Here is a 17992-nt window from a genome sequence, read left to right on the forward strand (position 1 = left end):
CCCGGTACTCACTCAGGACAAAGGGAAATCCGCCCTGAGTGAAACTCAGAACCTTTGTGACCCCCTTGGCTTAACTGAATATGAGCCACAAAGACCAGAGAAGTGCAGGATGTAACTGGTCAGAAAGATGAAGAGCAACCAGTGGAGCAAAGTGGTCACAAGCACTAACAGGTGTACTCATGCACAAGCTCATACACACGCACAAGTGTACACACACAAGGGGGCATTGGCATATATAGGTGCACACGCAAGTTCATGTACACAGCGTTCACATTGAAACGTACACACGTGCATGTATACACACAAGCTGTGGAGAGATGCAGAACCAGGGTTGGGATTGTTGCCAGGCCTGTGGCCGACCTCCTGCTCCTCCTTGGGATCCAAAGGCTGCACCCAGAAGCCCCTGCACGGGCAGTTCCAGGCTAGGCCAGTCTAGGCAGCCTAGGCCCCGGGGACCAGGAGCGCAGTTACATCCCCGGGCAGATGGCGCGGGAAGTGGGAGCTTCTTCATCACCTCACAAACCCCAGAGCAACGCACATACACACAGATCCACACGTTCCCTAGAAGGTTCGGGCGCCCCAGACCGCACCCCATCTTCTCCACCAGGCAGGAGGGCGGACCCAGCAGGGCCCGGGCGAGTCCAGCCTCACTCCAACCAGCAGGTGTCTGCGCCTTCCTCTGCGCAGGCAAAGCCCTCAGGAAGGGGGTCCGGAGAAGCTAAGCGCGGCCAGGCCAGTAGCCAGACAGTAGGTCTGGAGGGCAACGGGTGGTCCATTCAACCTGCTCCCTGCCCAGCGTCTCCAAGCCCCTCTCCACCCTCGTGACCACCGGCGCCCTTTGAGGATCCGACTTCGGACAGGCGAACATCCCGATCCTCCCAGCCCTCAGTGCTCTCCTTCTCCACCCCTTTTTCCCTGCCTCTTCCCTCCCCCTCTTTCCTGCCCTCCTGCCCTCCTCCTTCTCTCCCCTCCTCTCCAACTCCCCTTTCTCCCCCCTCTGCTCCCCTCCCCCGTCCTCTTCGCTTCTCCCTCCCCTCTCCTGTCCTCTCCTGCCTTCCTTCCAACACCCTCCCCCATTCTCCCACGATGCGGGCGGGTGCTCCGCACCGCCCCCGTCGAGCCGCGGTCGCCACTCCGCCCCCCGCGCGGTGCGGAGCCGCAGTAAAAGCCCCTCGCGGGTGGCGGCGTCACGGAGGGGAAGGCTCCTGCACTCCAGTCGGATCGGGTCCTGGGTGCCCACTTGCACGCCGCCCGGCTGGGGACCACCACGCGGTCCTGGACCCTTCCGAGCTCCCCCGGGTGAAGCCGTGCTTTCTCCCCTCGGGGGCGCTGCTTGGGCGACGGGCGTGGGGCGCGCTGGGCGGTGAGGCCATGTGGGGCCCCGGCTGCGCGGCGCTCTGGGTGCTGCTGCTGGTGCAGGTGGGTGTGCAGGTGAGTCCCCGACGGCGGGGCAGGGTCCCCGCGGCTCCCCTCGCGCAGCCCCCAGTCTGACCGAGGTGTCGCCGCTGTTTTCCAGCAGGCACCTGCGTGCGCCTGGAGACCCCCAGCGGCCTCACCTGGGAGCCCGAGCAGCCGGCGTCCTCCAGGGCCTGCGGAGTGGCCCGCCTGGCTGAAAAAGGGCGGTAAGTCCGCGAGCGGGGTTCGGTAGCCGCTGGTGACCCCTAACGCTGTTTTAGAAGGCGCCGCGAACGTTCATCACTTAGGAACTCTCCTAAGATACCTCTGCTTCCTGTGAGGGAGCACCTGTGTCCACTCTCACCAAGACGTACGTTATATTTCCGTGTGAACCAGCAAGAACTCTCCAGCGTTATTACCACCAACACTAGAGGGAAAGGCAAGGGGATACTATTTTATTTTAAAACATGAAAGAGCCAAGGAGGAATCTAGAGGTTGCATCAATGTGAGCATCGGAGAATGTTTATAAAGAGCCTATTACTCAATTCTCCACTCCGCCTCTCCCCACCCCCTCCTGCTTTTTAACCTGAGCTCTATCCTAGACTCAGAACCCGAGGCAGAGGTAGTCATTTCTGCTCAGCACTTACCATCTTAGGATCACAGTTGGCGCTCTTCAAGAGCGTAGTGTGGCATCATAAGCAATGTCCATACCTTGTGCCACCATCTGTGGTAAAAACAAACCTGACCCTTTCGCAATGCGTGGTTTTACTTCCGCGGCTCAAAAGCAGCATTTCACAAACAGCATTTGGGAGTTTCACATTTCCTGGGTGAATGGGAAAGCAGGTGTGGAACATCAGTGGCTAGATGGTTATTATTTGAACCCAATCCATTGGGGATTATTCAATGTGAGTACTTCACATCATTTCCAACAATGAACGGTCATCTTAAATGTGAAAAAAAAAATGACTTTTAGAGGAGAGAACAAGCTTTGATTTTCACAGCATAATTTCAGAAAATTAAAGAGGCAATAATTCAAAATACCTGAATGTTATTTCTTCACCTTGATAAAATTACATAAAGATAGTAATTTAATGTCTGCATTTACTGTTGAAATTGTCTCCTTTTGGCCCTGGACAGTGCGGCTCAGTTGGTTGGAGCCTCCTCTCCATGTAACAAAGGGTCACAGGTCTGGTTCCTGGTCTCGGGACACACCCAGGTCTGGGTTCAATCCCCAGTTGGTGCACTATAGAAAGCAACCAATTGATGTATCTCTCTCTCTCTCTCTCCTTCTCACTTTCTCTCTCTCTCAAATCAATTAAAAAACATATCCTCGGGTCAGAATTAATTTTTCTTTTTAATGACACCTTCTGAACGAAGATGTAAATCATATATAAAGTGATAAAACAGATGAATGCGGGAACAGAGGACCTTTTCCGGGACCACCAGAGGGCGCTAGATGTAAATGATATAGACTATTTAAAGCTCAGTTTTCACTGTGTATTTAAAGCTCACCTACTTGGGGTTGCCTTAGTCGTCTCTTACCATGCATTATGCAATATACTTACCCACATTAGAAGTTAATTGGCCCCCCACACTTAAAAAAAAAAGATTTTTGTAAAAACTTTAGTTCTCTAAAATTATGAAAATTCCTAAAGGTCTCGGGAGATTTTCAGAGTACTTGATTAAGTTTCCTTTAAGATAAGAGTTTTATAGACAGAGAACCATTTATTTCCAGGAGGAGCAGCCAAGACATCCTGCCTAAGCGTGCTTTCCCAAACCCTGGGAGAATAGATCCCTGTGAGCTGGACTCCCAGCTGGCTGGCATGCAGCTCCATCATGGGGCACCTTAGCGGGCGTCACAGCCCAGATTGTCCATGCCAGCCACTCACCTGGCTTGGTCAGAACCTGAAGGGGCAGGTGCAATCCATCATCAGTGAAGTCCAGCTTAGTGGACAAACTGCCCTCATCCTCATCTGCATTTGTTTTAGGTCCTTAATTATAACAGACTCAGCTGAGAGAGTGAGTGTCCAGGGGCGGCTTTTACAGAACCAGAAAGAATAATCTTTTTCCTCAGCAGTATTACCTGCTTCCATAGAGAACAGCAGAGCTAGAGTACACTGTGGGTGATGCTGGGGTCAGTTTACTGTTGGAAATCCAGGCATCCGTTATGTAAGTTGAAATAACTCTTTTGATCATAATGTTTGTTTAAAACATATTTTCAAACTACTGGTATACTGCAAGTTTTGCTAGCTATATGAAGTAATTATGCCTCCATACACACTTTGAGGCCACAAAGGGTAACTAAATTGAGATAAATTCTATTTTCAAACATTAGGAACACCCATTTTATTTTGGCTGATTTAGCATTGCTTTTCCTCCTATTATTGAATGATTTTTTCCTACAAATTTGCCACTGTAATAAAAATTGTGGCTCCTTTTAGAGCAGAGACATATCACAGATTTGCTAACTTTTTAATTCTAGAGTAAGTTAAGCTCCTAGGAAGGTTTAAAAAATCCTTAGAACTTTGTTTCATTGGACATAATAGGTCTGTGCTTGTGCTGTGGAAGTTTATATTGATTTACATTCAAGCATTCACATCACGGGAGGCAGGGCAATGTCCTTCAGGTTGGCCCAGTGGTGTAAATGTTTAACAAGAGGCTCTTTGGAGCTCTGATTTGGAACGTTTGCTGGTTAACATGGGGTCATTACTCCCATCATGGCAGATCTCAGGCTAGCGATGTGACATCACTAAACACAGAATGAGGAGACAGTGTGCAAAACCAGCTCTCTGCAGCTGGTCAGCTCGGCCCTAGCACACGCACAGATGGTCCACACCCCATGCCCTGCGCTTGAAACCAAAGTGTTCCTAGGCTGGCTGCTGTGGTCAAAAACCTTTTGACATCCAGTAGTTCAGGGTACTGACTGAAGCAGCCATGTGTATTTTTCCTTCTTAAAAAAAAAAAAAAAATCTGTATAGGACCAAGGTCTTATTTAAAGGTTTCTCAAAGGTCAGGAATCACATTGACTATTTCTCAAAATCACAAACCAATCGTTTGGGGGTTATAATCTTAAAACGTAAGATGAAAAGTTAGTTTAGAATTTTCAGTTTACTGCAATTACATATTAACTGCCCTCCAAATAATAATAAATGTATGATGAGATTCTATAGTTATTTTGTTCATTCATTGAATTCTTTAGCTATAACCTTTTTCACGTTGATTTGCTTTTTTTTTCTTTTTACTGAATTTAGTGGTGACACTGATTAACAAAATTATACAGGTTTCAGGTGCACTATTCCACAATACATCATATGTATACTGTATTGCATGTTCACCACCCCAAGTTAAGTCTCCTTCCATCACCATTTATCCCCCCTGTAACCTCCTCCACCTCCCACCACCACCCCTCCCCTCAGGAATCACCACACTATTGTCCATGTTCATGAGTTTTTTCTTTCTCTCTTATTTTTCTTTTTTGTTCAGTCCCTCCACCTATCCCAGCCCCTTAACACTCCCAGATAACTGTCAGCCTGCTCTCTATGAGTCTGTCTATGTTTATAAGGTTACTAGAGGCCCAGTGCATGAAAATTGTGCACTCGGGGCAAGGGGGGGGGATCCCTCAGCCCGGCCTGCACCCTCTCTCAGTCTGGGAGCCCTCGGGGGATGTCTGACTGACGGCTTAGGCCCACTCCCCATGGGGAGCCATCAGTCGGACATCCTTAGCACTGCTTCAGAGGCAGGAGAGGCTCCCGCCACCACCACTGCACTCGCCAGCCATGAGCCCGGCTTCTGGCTGAGCGGTGCTCCCTGTGGGAGTGCACTGACCACCAGGGGGCAGCTCCTGCATTGAGCGCCTGCCCCCTGGTGGTCAGTGCGCATCACAGTGACTGGTTATTCTGCTGTTCGGTTGATTTGCACATTAGCCTTTTATTATATAGGATTTGCTTGTATAGCATCAATAAGGTGGAAATACTATGTAACGGTCTGCTACTATGCATCTCTTCTAAACTCCATGTTCAGTGTTTTCACACACTGGTACTTAAAATCAGCCATGGTGGGAGTATTTACACCAGAGAAATTGGAAAATGCTGTAAACCAGCCTGTTTCCCCCCCAGACATCTGGTTGTCACACATTTATCAGCACAACATTGCATGTGTTCATATAAAAGGGGCTTATCAGTCATCGTTTAAAAAAGTAGATAATATCTGCCATCCAAAATAAAGGTCGTGAGAATATGGCTTATATCATCTGGAAACAATTTGATTTTTAAAAATGGTAATCATCTTTTTACGTGCAATAAATTTGAGGGTTAGCCAGTGTTTGGAGCAGTCCACGTGCTTCTGTCCTCACTCCAGGGCCTCTGTTGCAATGGAGTCAGGCTAGTAGTGACTGGATAGTACTTCCTGAGAGCCCTGGAGTGCAGGATGACAGGTGATAACTGGGCCATGTCACACCAGCCTGTCCCCTTAGTCCAGAAATCCAGGGAGGGGGAAAGCAGGTTGGGCATGCACTTTTCACTTTTGTCTTTCAGAATGGCTCAGGCTGTGATCACATACTTATGCCACACACACAATCCTGACATGTTTTCCCTTTCTGCATACAATTTAACTGGGTTTGTTTTACTCCCTCATTCTCCTAAAAATTATGAAATGATTCCATGTATTTTACCCTATGCCACAGTGCCCTGCTTTGACATATATTTCAATGGTTGGTTATCATGTTGTCTGCCCGAACCTGCTGCCTGTCTAATCTGCATATAGCCCATCTCATCAGTCACCCTCAAAGTGCCTGTTCATTTATATAGGGCCAGGCCTGTGGGCCCAGCAATGGGCCTAGAGGGGTCGTACACCAAAGCTCTTGAGCAGAGGAAACAGAAACCTGGGGTCACAGAGACCACAGCCACGGCCTCAGTTATTCTGCCTCTTGTTCAGATTGGCCCTCTGGCCTCAGACCCTCACCTGTCATGGGCTTCAGCACGGGAACTCCATCCTTGGCTTCCTCTGCCTCTCCCAAACCTGAGGCATGCCTTTTCTGACTGTCCCTGGCTGCCACCCACTCTGCTCCATGTAACCACAGCTATCTGCCACGACAGCACAGGGACATGTGGACAGTTTCATTTGTGAATAAAACCTTCTTTTTCCAGAAAATAAATAATTACTCGAGTACTGTTCAGTTGTGAATAAATGCCACTTCTGTAGGGAGATCTTTTATTTTATCTTATGACTTCAAGAACCGTGCTCAGCTCACATAAAGGCTGTAAAGAGCCCCAGTTTTAAGCATCTAACAGAACAGCCTCCTAATGGCATATATTGGTAATCATATATCTATATCTATCTATCTATCTATCTATCTATCTATCTATCTATCTATCTATATCTATATATATATATCTATATATATATATATCTATATATATCATTAGAGTCTGTATGAGAATATTAATATTGGGGTCTCATTAGGCATGCAAGAGGTCTTTGAAGAATTTGCAGGGGTAGATCTTCCCATCCCTCTCTAGTGCTGCAGCCTAACATCTGTTTCAGGCCCGCTGGCAAGCTAAGGTGCTATTTTCTGATCATTAGAAAAAATGTGGGGTAGGCAGTAGGCCCTCTTGGGGGGCGGGTGCAGGCCCATCACTAGCATGCAGATGGAGGCACATATACTATTGTTTAAGTATCTGAAAGGTGTAAATCAAGCTAACACGTCATTAACTAAGAAAATTTTGACCCCAGCCAGACAAATGCAGCTTCACGTGGTCTCAAAGCCCAGCTCCGAGTGTGGAGGATGGCCCCACAGGGAGAGCTGCCCCTGGCATGCAGCCACCCCTTCCTAGACAAAGACCTGTCCTGCTTGGGATAGCAACAACTTTCCCGACCTTTGGAGAGCAGAGATGATATCATTAATGATGGTACCGAGAGAACAAATCCTGGCTATAAAATAAAAATAAGCAATTTTCTATAAGGGAGACACTCTGTGGAGAAGAAAACTACATTTCTAGGAAGCCTCTCTCTGTACTTTTCACAGAGAGGAAGTGACTCAGGTGTACCCGGAGTGCAATTGTAAATACTGTCTGTGATCGAAGCTCCGCAGACCTATATGGGTGCCCAGAAATCTGATAGCTCCTTGGAATTTTCTTGATTAAAAAAAATCATTTATTTGAATTTGTTTTTGGCTAAATACTGTACATTCCAGTGGGAAGAGGAGTGTGGCACATGTCTTTGAAAGGCCCTGGAGTGTGAAACAGGATCAAGCACTAAGAGCCCAGGCCAACTGGAGGATCAACAGTGGTTTTCATTGGGAGCAAATACACAAATAAACATTTACAAATGTTCACATCTGGGAAAACTGCAAGTGTGCCTTCTGCCTTTTCTCCTAGATGTTCATTGATTTAGTAACCAATTATCAAAAAATAAGCAGCAAAGAATGCCCATCATATTTGTCTTTTGAACTGTTTTCTGAAAATTTGACGGTATGATTAAGCCAACATTTCTTAGCACAATGAAGATGTTTGTAAAAGACTGAAATATATGACTAAAGAAATGTTTACTGCTATAAAAATTACAGTAAAATTATTAAATATAATAATCAAAGTCAATTTTTTAATTTTAGCTTACCATCTGTTTTCCTTTTGAAGTGTTACAGAATTTGCTGGATTGGTTCTAGGAACAGCAATGACTTCCCTTTGAAAGGCCACTTTTAAAGTATTCCCTCATCTGTGATTTTTGTGCATTGTATAGTTGGGACTTGTGGATGGGTTGATATTGAAAATTCCTCCATCATTTTGTACTGAGTGAAAGTGTCATCTGGTAACAGGTTATATTTGAAAAATTTTGCGTTCTTTTTGAGAATTCTGAAATTACTCTTCCACTTTCAGAATATGACCTGGTGTCTCCCTATGAGGTTGACTACAGTGGCAACTACGTGTCCCACGAAATCACACACCCTCAGAGGAGGAAAAGGGCACTGGCCCAGCCTGGAGTGGACTCTCTTCACCTGCGGCTGAAAGGCTCCAGGCACGACTTCCACATGGAGTTGAAGACGTCCAGCAATTTGGTGGCTCCTGGATTCATTGTACAGACACTGGGAAAGGGCGGCATTAAGTCAGTGCAGGCTTTCCCACCTGAGGATTTCTGTTTTTATCAAGGCTCCTTACGATCCCACAAAAATTCCTCAGTGGCTCTTTCAACCTGCAAAGGTTTGGTGAGTACAGCTCTTGCTGCCTACAATGAGGTGGCGGAGACAGTGATGTGTGAAAGAGGAAAGATGACCCATTTCCCTTAAAATATTTGAGCTCGATCTTCTATTATTGCAGTGAAGACTTCTTTGATCTGAAAAGCTGGAGAAAATAGCCAAATAATCAGTTTAAAATACGTCATGCTGCCTTCTTTGGCCCATTTGAAAATAGCACACACATGTCTAGCCTTTTGTTGCCTCTACTGTTCTAGAATAATTGTGGGAAAACACTGCACCTTAAAAATTGTGACTACGAATTTATGGCCACCTCTGAAGGCATTGACATCTGAGGATGGCTGCACTCTAACTGCTGGTCCATTATCAGTGTCCTAATTTTTAATAGAATGCAGTACTCAGCTGATTGGCCATGGCAATTATTTGATCAGTTGCTTGAAAGCATTTCTGTCATTCTGAAGAGGATAACATGCTTGCACACTTGTGTGTTCATTTCAAATGGGTTGATGAATTCATGTCAGGGCATTGCTAATCTTATCGGACTGATGGTTCTATGGGTGCATCCCCCATTTTCTTAATATCAGATTGAGACATTAAGCATCATTTAGGTACTTCATGTGGTCCCCTTTGCTGGGACTCCTAGAGTGAGCATCATCTGGGCAAGTTGAGAAGATACTGGGAAAGTATCCTTCAGGCTGACCTAAGCTGAAATATTAATGGTTTGTCTTTGACTTTCCTTAAAATATCTTAATATTTTTAGGAAAGAAAATATTATTAGATTCCTTAGCATAAGTTAATCAGTGACACACACAGAGATATAACTTAGAGTGAAAATGTGTGGTCCAAATACCTTAAGGTCTTGACCATATTAAAGGTTTGGCAAACAGGTTTTTGAACACTTATTACATATCTAGAAAGTGCTTTAAGTCTGCCTTGAATTTCTTCCCCTTTTTTGAAAAAGGGAAATCAGACTATATATCAGAAGAATTTTGTGTATGTATGTGAATAGTGGGTGCTGAAAGAGCATTCATAACCAACTTCTTAAGTACTGAATATTTGCAAATGCTAAATCCTGTTCATATTTTTTAAAAATGTTAACTTCTGCTTTTTAGGGGAATTCGGTATGGGCTGGTCTCATGTCTCCTTTCATTTATAAAAGGCTTCTGGTTTGAGAATGGATACAGTAAGGAGTGGCCAAGGATAGGGTGGTGGTTATTTGGCAAACTTGTTAAGCATGAAGAGAGTGTGGCTGATTTCTTCCATGCTTTCCCAAGAAAAATAGATCTTAATTACTGGGCTAACCTCTTCACATAATGCACTAAAGGAAGATAACTCTTCCTTGGCTTTCTTCAACAAGGGTTCAGACCAGAAATGGAAGCCATCTGTGTGGTAGGGAGATGTGCCATGCCCTTCAGAGCTCAGTATGGTTGGATTCCTTTGCAGAGATTGGGCAAGGCGTTCCCAATAACCCAGCAGGGGTGCAGGCTCATTGGCTCTAGGGTCTCTGTGAGACCAGGCTCTCCCAGGACCTCTGAGCTGTGCCTGGAGTCTATCCCATGAATTGCCTTAGCTGGCAGCATTTTTGAGATTTCTGGCTCTCTTTAAACTCATTGAGAGTTAACAGTGAAAGTTGTAAATTGCAATTACATGAAAGATAAAGAATTGAAAAAGAATAGGGAAAAAGCCTCTTCTGGATAATAAACACTGGAATTTAATATTTTGGTCACTAGAATAGAAATCTGTATGATTTCACCATTAATCTTCCAAATACATTAATTCCGACTTCACTGACACTTTGTCTGTAGATGGCCATTACAAACATGACCTCAAATAGACTTTTGAGTGTGAGGTTCAGGGGATTTTTGCCATATGATAAGACAAATCAAAGGCATATTTAAGGAAGAAAAAGGGAGGATAAAGAAGTCCTCTCTCTTTAGCCAGATTAAAAAAAAATGTTGAATGGGAATGTCCCTCCTGTGGCTGCCAAGTCTGTTATCTGTTTTCTGATTGATGGTTACCCAGCCCTCATCTTCCAAATCTGTTAACATATAAAGAAAACTAGCATGTGTTTTACGTTAGATGATGGGTCTTTTTTGTTATTGTTGTTGTTCTTGGTTCTTTCAGATTCTAATTAAGTTCCTGGTAGATCTCAGTTAAGTGTTTGTTTATTTGTTTGTTTGTTTGTTTGTTTTAACAGGGTTTCGAGTTGACCCAGCCATCTTATGGGAGTCTGGAGTCAGTAGAATTCTCTTTTATCTGCTTTGTTGTAGCTTAACACACCTTTGTAGACCCTAGTAGAGAGCGCTTTGAAAACAAGATCCCTGATGATGGGAAATAACCAATAGTCCATTCTTCTGATTTCATCTGTAGTATGGAACTATTACCTTTAAGTGAAAATATATTGTTTAAATAAGAGTTTAATATGTTGTATCATTCAACTTGAAAAAGTAGTTTATAATTAGCAATTTCCAAGCTGATAAATAGTTTTTCTTCTGGTTACCAGATATGGAGTTTGGGAACATATTGCTATAGTCCTCTAATAAGTGATTTGAGGAACACTGTGGAATATGTTTGGCTGTTTTGAGTAATGCTGTTCTGAACATTTGTTTACAAGTTTTTGTGCAGCTATATGTTTCATTTCTTTTGGGTTTATACCTAAGGATCATATGGGTCATATGGGAATTCTATGTTGAACATTTTGAGGAAGTTCCAAACTGTTTTTCACAGTGGCTGTACCATTTTGCATCTCTCCCAGCAATGTACAAGGGTTCTAATTTCTGCCCGTTTTGGCCAATTCTTGTAGTCCATCTTTTTTATCATAGCTGTCTTAGTGAGCATGAAGTGGTATCTCATTGTGGTTTTAATTTACTCGATAGGATAGAGACTATTGGTTGACAGAATTGTTGTATTTGTGATGTTTTTTCCTCAGTACTTTGAATATGTCATCTTACTGCCCTCTGGATCCCATTGTTTCTAATTAGAAGTCAGCTGTTTGTCTCACTGTAGTTTTTATGTTGCTGTTTCAAGATTTTCTCTTTGTATTTCAGCATTTTTTACTACGATATGTATTGATATGGGTATCTTTGTGTTTATTTTTTGGCACTCCCATTATGCATATGTTGGTGTGCTAATATTTCCAACATTTCTCTCAAGCTCCATTTATTTTACTACATTATTTTTCCTCTGTCTTCAGATTGCATAATCTTTATAGATTTATCTTCAGGTGTACTCATTCTCTGCTGGCAGTTAAAATATATTGCTAAGTTTCTGTAGTAAATTTTCATCTTAAATATTGTACTGTTCAACTCCATAATAATATTAAATTCTTGGCACAAATCTGAATGAACTTTAGTTCCTCTTGCATAAAACATATTGTTAGTTATGGTATTAATGTATAGAATTATATTGAAGTGATATAGAAGTCTATCGGTATATCACTTCTCCTAATATGTAATTATTCACATTTTTAACAATTTTGGAATACTTGTAAATGCCACATTTCTCAGGTCTCTTTAAGAATTTCCTCACTTGGTTGGAGACTTACTTTGGACCCTGGTTTGAATTATACAAGGTTTTATTTCCAGCCACAAACTCCAGGGATTCTCTGGAAACTTTAGTCATTGAGAGTTTCTCTAAAGCACCCAATAAATCCTAGGAAACTATCTGAAATTTTGCCAAAATTTCAACTGATGCTGAAAAATATTCATGAGTTAGAAAAATAAAATGGGAGTACAAAGAAAGAATCAACATGAAGATTTTCAGAAGAGATAATATGAACTTTAAAGAGAAGTGTCACTATCTGAAAAGGCTGGTGATAGTATACCCAGTGGAAAATATGTCAGCCTTGAAAGACATGTGAGAGAGTTATAGAAAAAGTAAAGTTTTTAGGTAAAGTATGACCAAAATTTGTGGATATTAGGAAACATAAAAAGTGAGGGTGGAGAACTGAATAAAAATACTTGATAATTTAATAAATTTCTGCTAATTAAGAAAAATATAGTTAGAAATTTTAAATTTATAAAAATGAATTTATTAATCACTAGAAATAGATCAAAGGAACATTTTATAAGATAAACTTTTATACTTGAAAGGACCAAATAATTTTCCAATAGTTTACCATTAGTTGTAAACAAAAATTAGATGATTAGAGAAAATTAATTATAAAACTTATGATTTTGTTTCACTTTCCTTATAGATAGGAAGTAAAATGGAGATGATTAAAAGCCTATAGGAAGAAGACAGGAAATCCAGAGGGCTGACAGAATGTCTACAGGTAACCAAAAGGAAATCCACAGGAAACAGGGAACAGGCAGAAAGTTTATAGGAATCAGACAAGAAGTTCACTGTGGGCAGACAGGAAGTTCACAAGGAGAAGGTAGGAAATTTATAGGGAGAAGACAAGAAGTCTATTGGTATAGTTAATTGACAGTAAATCGATGTATCCAATATGGCATTCACTGTCAATATATAAAGAAGTTACCAGAGAGATGCCCCAATGAAGGTTGAAAAGCAGAGTTCTGATCTTGTCATTATCCTACTCGTTATGCTCTCATTATACTCAGAGTAAACCCTTACATCCTCATATGGCTGACTATGCCCTGGAGGTTTGCCCTTACCTGCAACTCCAATCGAATAAGGAAAACTCTCTAGATTGAAGCAGCACCAACTTATTTCTTTCCAAATAAGGCTGAACTCCTCACCCTCTCTGGGCCTTAGAAAATGCTGTTCTCACTGCCTGGAGCACAATTCCCACCCCTCTTCAACTGGCTAAAGGTCTCAATTGGAAAATTACTCCCAGAAGTCATACTTCTCTTCTAAGCAAGGGTAGGTTCCCTTGTAATACATTCATGACTGTCCTTGGGTTTCTCCTTGAAATTAATTATTATAATTTAATTGTTAAGTTAGTATTTACCCCTCCCTCATAATATACAGTGAGCATCCTAAGGGCAGCACTATAAACTTAATGAATGATCCCTTCAGACCACCAGCACATAACAATATTCCTTGCCCATGGAAGTAACTGGGTAGATGGTAGAAGGAAGAGTGGTTGGATGAATGGATGATTGGATAAATGAATGGATGGACAGATGAAAGTTTATAGTTTCAAATACTAGTTTCATTAATGCTGGAGAGAATCCTTGTATCCAGACAGAGGGTGCAGTGATTGTAAATAGCCATGTCTAGAAATGGTGCTGTATAAGTTGTGTTTAGAAAGCATGTGTTTCCTAGACAACCACCACACAGATCCAAGCCAGTCTATTGAGGCCTTGGGAGCATATTTACACAGCCCAAGTGCTCTTCACATTAACATGGTCTCAGGAAAGGCCATCTGCAAGTGAGTACTTTTCCAGTCATAACCCTATAAGCAATTTTTTCAAAGGGTAGCTAGAATCTCTAAACAAAATTCTAAATAGCAAATGTTGCAATGAAAGGTTATGATGCAATTTATATAAAGTATGTTTCAAGAAACTAACTGGCATTTGTTCATTGCTTAGCCTTTTATATCTTAGTGTGTGCTCAGATACATTGTCTCCATTTCTTGGACATATTTCTTGATTCTCAAGCTTATGACAAGGGTGGGTTGTCTATTGCACATTCAGAATTCTGAGAAATGGCACTCTTACCACCCTAAATTCTTCACAAAAAGTGATGAAACAAATTTATTCTGTACTAACTTTCAGAGATAAAAAGGTGTCACTATAAAATAAGAAAAATAATACATATTTATTTTACTTTATTTTATTAAGATAAACATATTAAGTAATTGTTTTTATCAAAATCCAGAACCAACTTAGTCAACAAGCATTTTGGAGCACCTATAATTTAAAGGCTGTGGTAGTTACTCTGAGAAATAAAAGAACAGACACACATGAACTCTTTTCATGCAAAGAAAGGTGCCTATACATTCAAACAAGAAACAGAATAAAATAACTTCTTAAAATAAGCAAATGGGAAATACAATGGGGAAAAAAATGGCCTTTAGAGTCAGACAAATCGAATGTCTCTCACTAGCCACATGGCTCACCACTGTACAGTCCAGTTTTCTTAATTTGTAAATAACACTGGCCTCATATAGTTGCATGAGGATTAAATTAGACTATGGATATATATTTTTAAAAGCCCTTTGCACAGTGCTTGGTGCATACTAAGGGCTGAGCAAGTATCTGTCTTCTTCCTCCTACCCCCATTATTAAGCTATGTAATTTGGATTAAAATCTAATTAGAGAATAACTGTGCATGTTGTAATACAAGCAAGTTCAAGTAAAGTTAAAGAACCAAGAGATGGAGTTACACTGACCTTCAGAGAAGCCCCACAGATGAGGTAGGGAAAGGATTAGACCATATTTTGGTTACAATAGAAACTTTTAGGTGATTTATTGAAAGCACTTTAGAATGATAAAAAGACATAACATTTGAGCAAGCAATTTAAAATGCAAGAGCATTGTTTATGCAATTCTTAGAACCATTGCTTATGCCCACATGGTTGATAGAAAATTTTCTATTCCCAACACCTGGGAGATTATTTTGTGCTTAGTGAAGTACCATAAATGAGGGAAGTGCCCAGAACAGCTGACATTTTGACTTTGTATTCCCCCTGCAGCAGCCAAAGGAGCTATAAACCTTGTTTTATGTGCATAGATTATCTCTAACTGCAGATTGGGAGTCTTAACTATTCCCTTTGCAGGTCATCATTAGGTAATAAAACAAAAAGTGATGGATTGCAGAATAATTAAGCCAAAAGAGAAGCTAGGATGTTTTATATCACAGTTCTGTTTCTGGTTGAGATGTACAAGTATGTGTAGAAGAGTTGGGAGACTAAATATTAGATGTTGCAATATGCAAGGGCTGTGCCGTGTAAGTGTGCCATATGTAGAAACATAAGTCAGTATGTGTTCCCTAAGAAGGTCTATAATATAAGGCAGCCTTTTATTCACTATTCAGTATCATCACTATTAATTTTGACTATTGCTTTGATGCACACTGTAGTTATTTGTTTACTACTTGAAAACTTTTTTTGGATTGAATTGCAATCATAATTTCTTACCTCTGCCTCTAATAATTTAATATGTTGTCTTTTATGAGTAGTTTATGAGTTTATACATTTAAATAAAGTTGAGCTCACTAACCCCCACCACTTTTGAGTTTCTTGTTATTAAACCTCTGAAAACATATAATAATACATGTGCCATACCCTCCACCAGTGGAGGAAGGACTAGATCCACTTGGTTTATTAAATTTTTAGAAGAAATACTGACACCCACGTATTTGCGGTGGGAACAAGTCTAAAGTCTTAGAATGACTGCAACCCAGACTGTGGTCAGTGCAATGACTTTATGGGAAACAAGTGTTTTCTCTGAAATTGGGTTCAAAATACTGACTGGGTCATGCAAAATTTTACATTTACTTAGAATAATGGATGCACTCCTTACTTAAACTAAGCAAATCCAGCTTCACCTCAGGCCTGTGTCACATGTGTGCACGAGTGGCTGAAAGAAGGCAAATACAGCTTTTAGCCTCACCAGAGTGGCTAACTTCTCCTGGATGCCTGTGTCCCTATTTGTATAAGGGGACACACAGTGTTTAAAATTACCTGTGTCTTAAAATATGAAGTAAATTAGTGAGAATAATTTGACAGTCTCACAGATTGCAATTTAAATGTAAAAATGTCCTAAGAACCATAACTTAAAATTATATTGTTGAATGGCAGTCCTCGGTTACATATATACCCAATAATTACATATCTTATTGTATATGTATGCTATAATAAAAGTATTACTATATACACTGTAATCAGGCATTAACATCCATTCTAGCCAATATCCTTACCCAACTATGAAGGCCAACCATATTAATTACATTTTGACATTGTATCATGTTCTATTGTATAGTTTGCAAGTTAATCATCTCATTTGGCAATTATTCACAGTTTAGATTTCACCCTCATCAATTTCACCCTCATGCAATTTAAAATGGATTCGATTTGGAAACTTCCAAGATGTCTCTTTTGTTTGATCTTAGTTTCAAAGTCAACCCCAACCAACTTCCTTCTCTGATTTCAGCCCTTTCATCTACCCTTGGTCAAAGGTGTGACCAGCTCCAGGCGATGCAGTGGCCATGACGTGGCTGTTGCACATACAATGCACATGTGCATGAAGTTATAGACTAAGCATAATAGATCATTTATTCTTATATTTGGCTAGACATAGAGACAAAGATGCATGAGGGGAGTCTGGTTGTCATTGCCATAATTTTAGTTGGATCCTGTATGCAGAATTTCTTTTATGATGAGTTAACTTCCCAAATTCCTATAGTGCTTTGATTCACTTTCCATTCACATATTCTTTCTGCTGTTTTTTATGTCAATAATCTCACAGCACACATTTATAGCTCTTGCCCAGGAAGGTAGCCTGTAATAATATTTTTCTGTCATAAGAAAAGTAAACACATCCTTAAGGCTTTGACATGCTTCAGTTATGGTGGTTCTTTGGAAATGGTGGTTCCGCTATTCACTGTAACCAGACAATGAGGAGGTTTGTGATGGTTTCACGCAAAGGTTGCTTATCTCACCTACCCATCGCTTTTCTCCAACACCTAAACCAGAGCTTTGGGGAAAAATTCTTAACCTAAAACTGCTCTAATGCTTAATGTACTCAAGTAATTGGAGTTAAAACTGTTTCAATGCTTAATGTACTCAATGTGTCATTATTTTGAAGACTTAGTTGCAATCTAGTCCATGTTTAGTTGTTACAAAACAAACATATGGTGAATTCTGCTTCTTTATCATAGGATGATATATGTTAAAGTATGTGTCAGTGATGCAATTTGAATGATTTCAAGAAATATGAAAATATACCCATTATAAATAATGATGAACATTGGTATTAAAATGAGCACTTACTGTATGCCAGGCTGGGCATTTTTGTAAGCAAATTAATTGCATGCATTACTATTGCATTTCATTCTATTAGCAATACAAGAAGAGGTTCTGCTCCCATTTTGTCAAAAGGAATCTGAGGCTCAGACAGATTATGTAGCCTGCCGAAAGCTGCCATCTAACAAGGGACAGAGTCCAGATTCCAAGGCACATCTATTGGGTCTCAGAACAAATGATGAGCTTTCCACACAGCACCCTGGTCTCCTTCCAGGGTCACTTGCCATCCGTATCCTTGGAGTCTAATTGATTGGTTGGACAACATTGGATCTTGTCAGTAAAAAACAAACAAACAAAAAAACTTAGATGTACAAAACCTGTGCTTTTAATCACTTTGAGGCCTGCAAGGGGGACAACTGTGCAATAATTCAGTACCATCTCACTCAGAAAACTGTGATTCCTCCAGAAAATTTGTGGGTGAGGGCTTTTATAGCTCTGGGTTTATAGCTCTAATGGTTATCAGCTCACATGATTATAAC

General features: G+C 41.2%; 1 protein-coding gene across 1 annotated transcript in view; it reads left to right on the forward strand.

Annotated features, from left to right (window-relative positions):
* Positions 1-483: 483 nt before the first annotated feature.
* Positions 484-17992, forward strand: part of LOC307114991 (A disintegrin and metalloproteinase with thrombospondin motifs 16-like) — a gene marked incomplete at its 5' end in the record, with an annotated part of 55722 nt that continues 38213 nt past the window's right edge. The window contains 3 exons of the mRNA XM_079797927.1: positions 484-747; positions 1517-1622; positions 8268-8593. Of these exons, the coding sequence (XP_079654053.1) occupies positions 484-747; positions 1517-1622; positions 8268-8593 (696 nt within the window). The remainder of the gene's footprint in view (positions 748-1516; positions 1623-8267; positions 8594-17992) is intronic.

This window comes from Cnephaeus nilssonii, assembly GCF_951640355.1.
Source record: "Cnephaeus nilssonii genome assembly, chromosome: 2".
NCBI lineage: Eukaryota > Metazoa > Chordata > Mammalia > Chiroptera > Vespertilionidae > Cnephaeus > Cnephaeus nilssonii.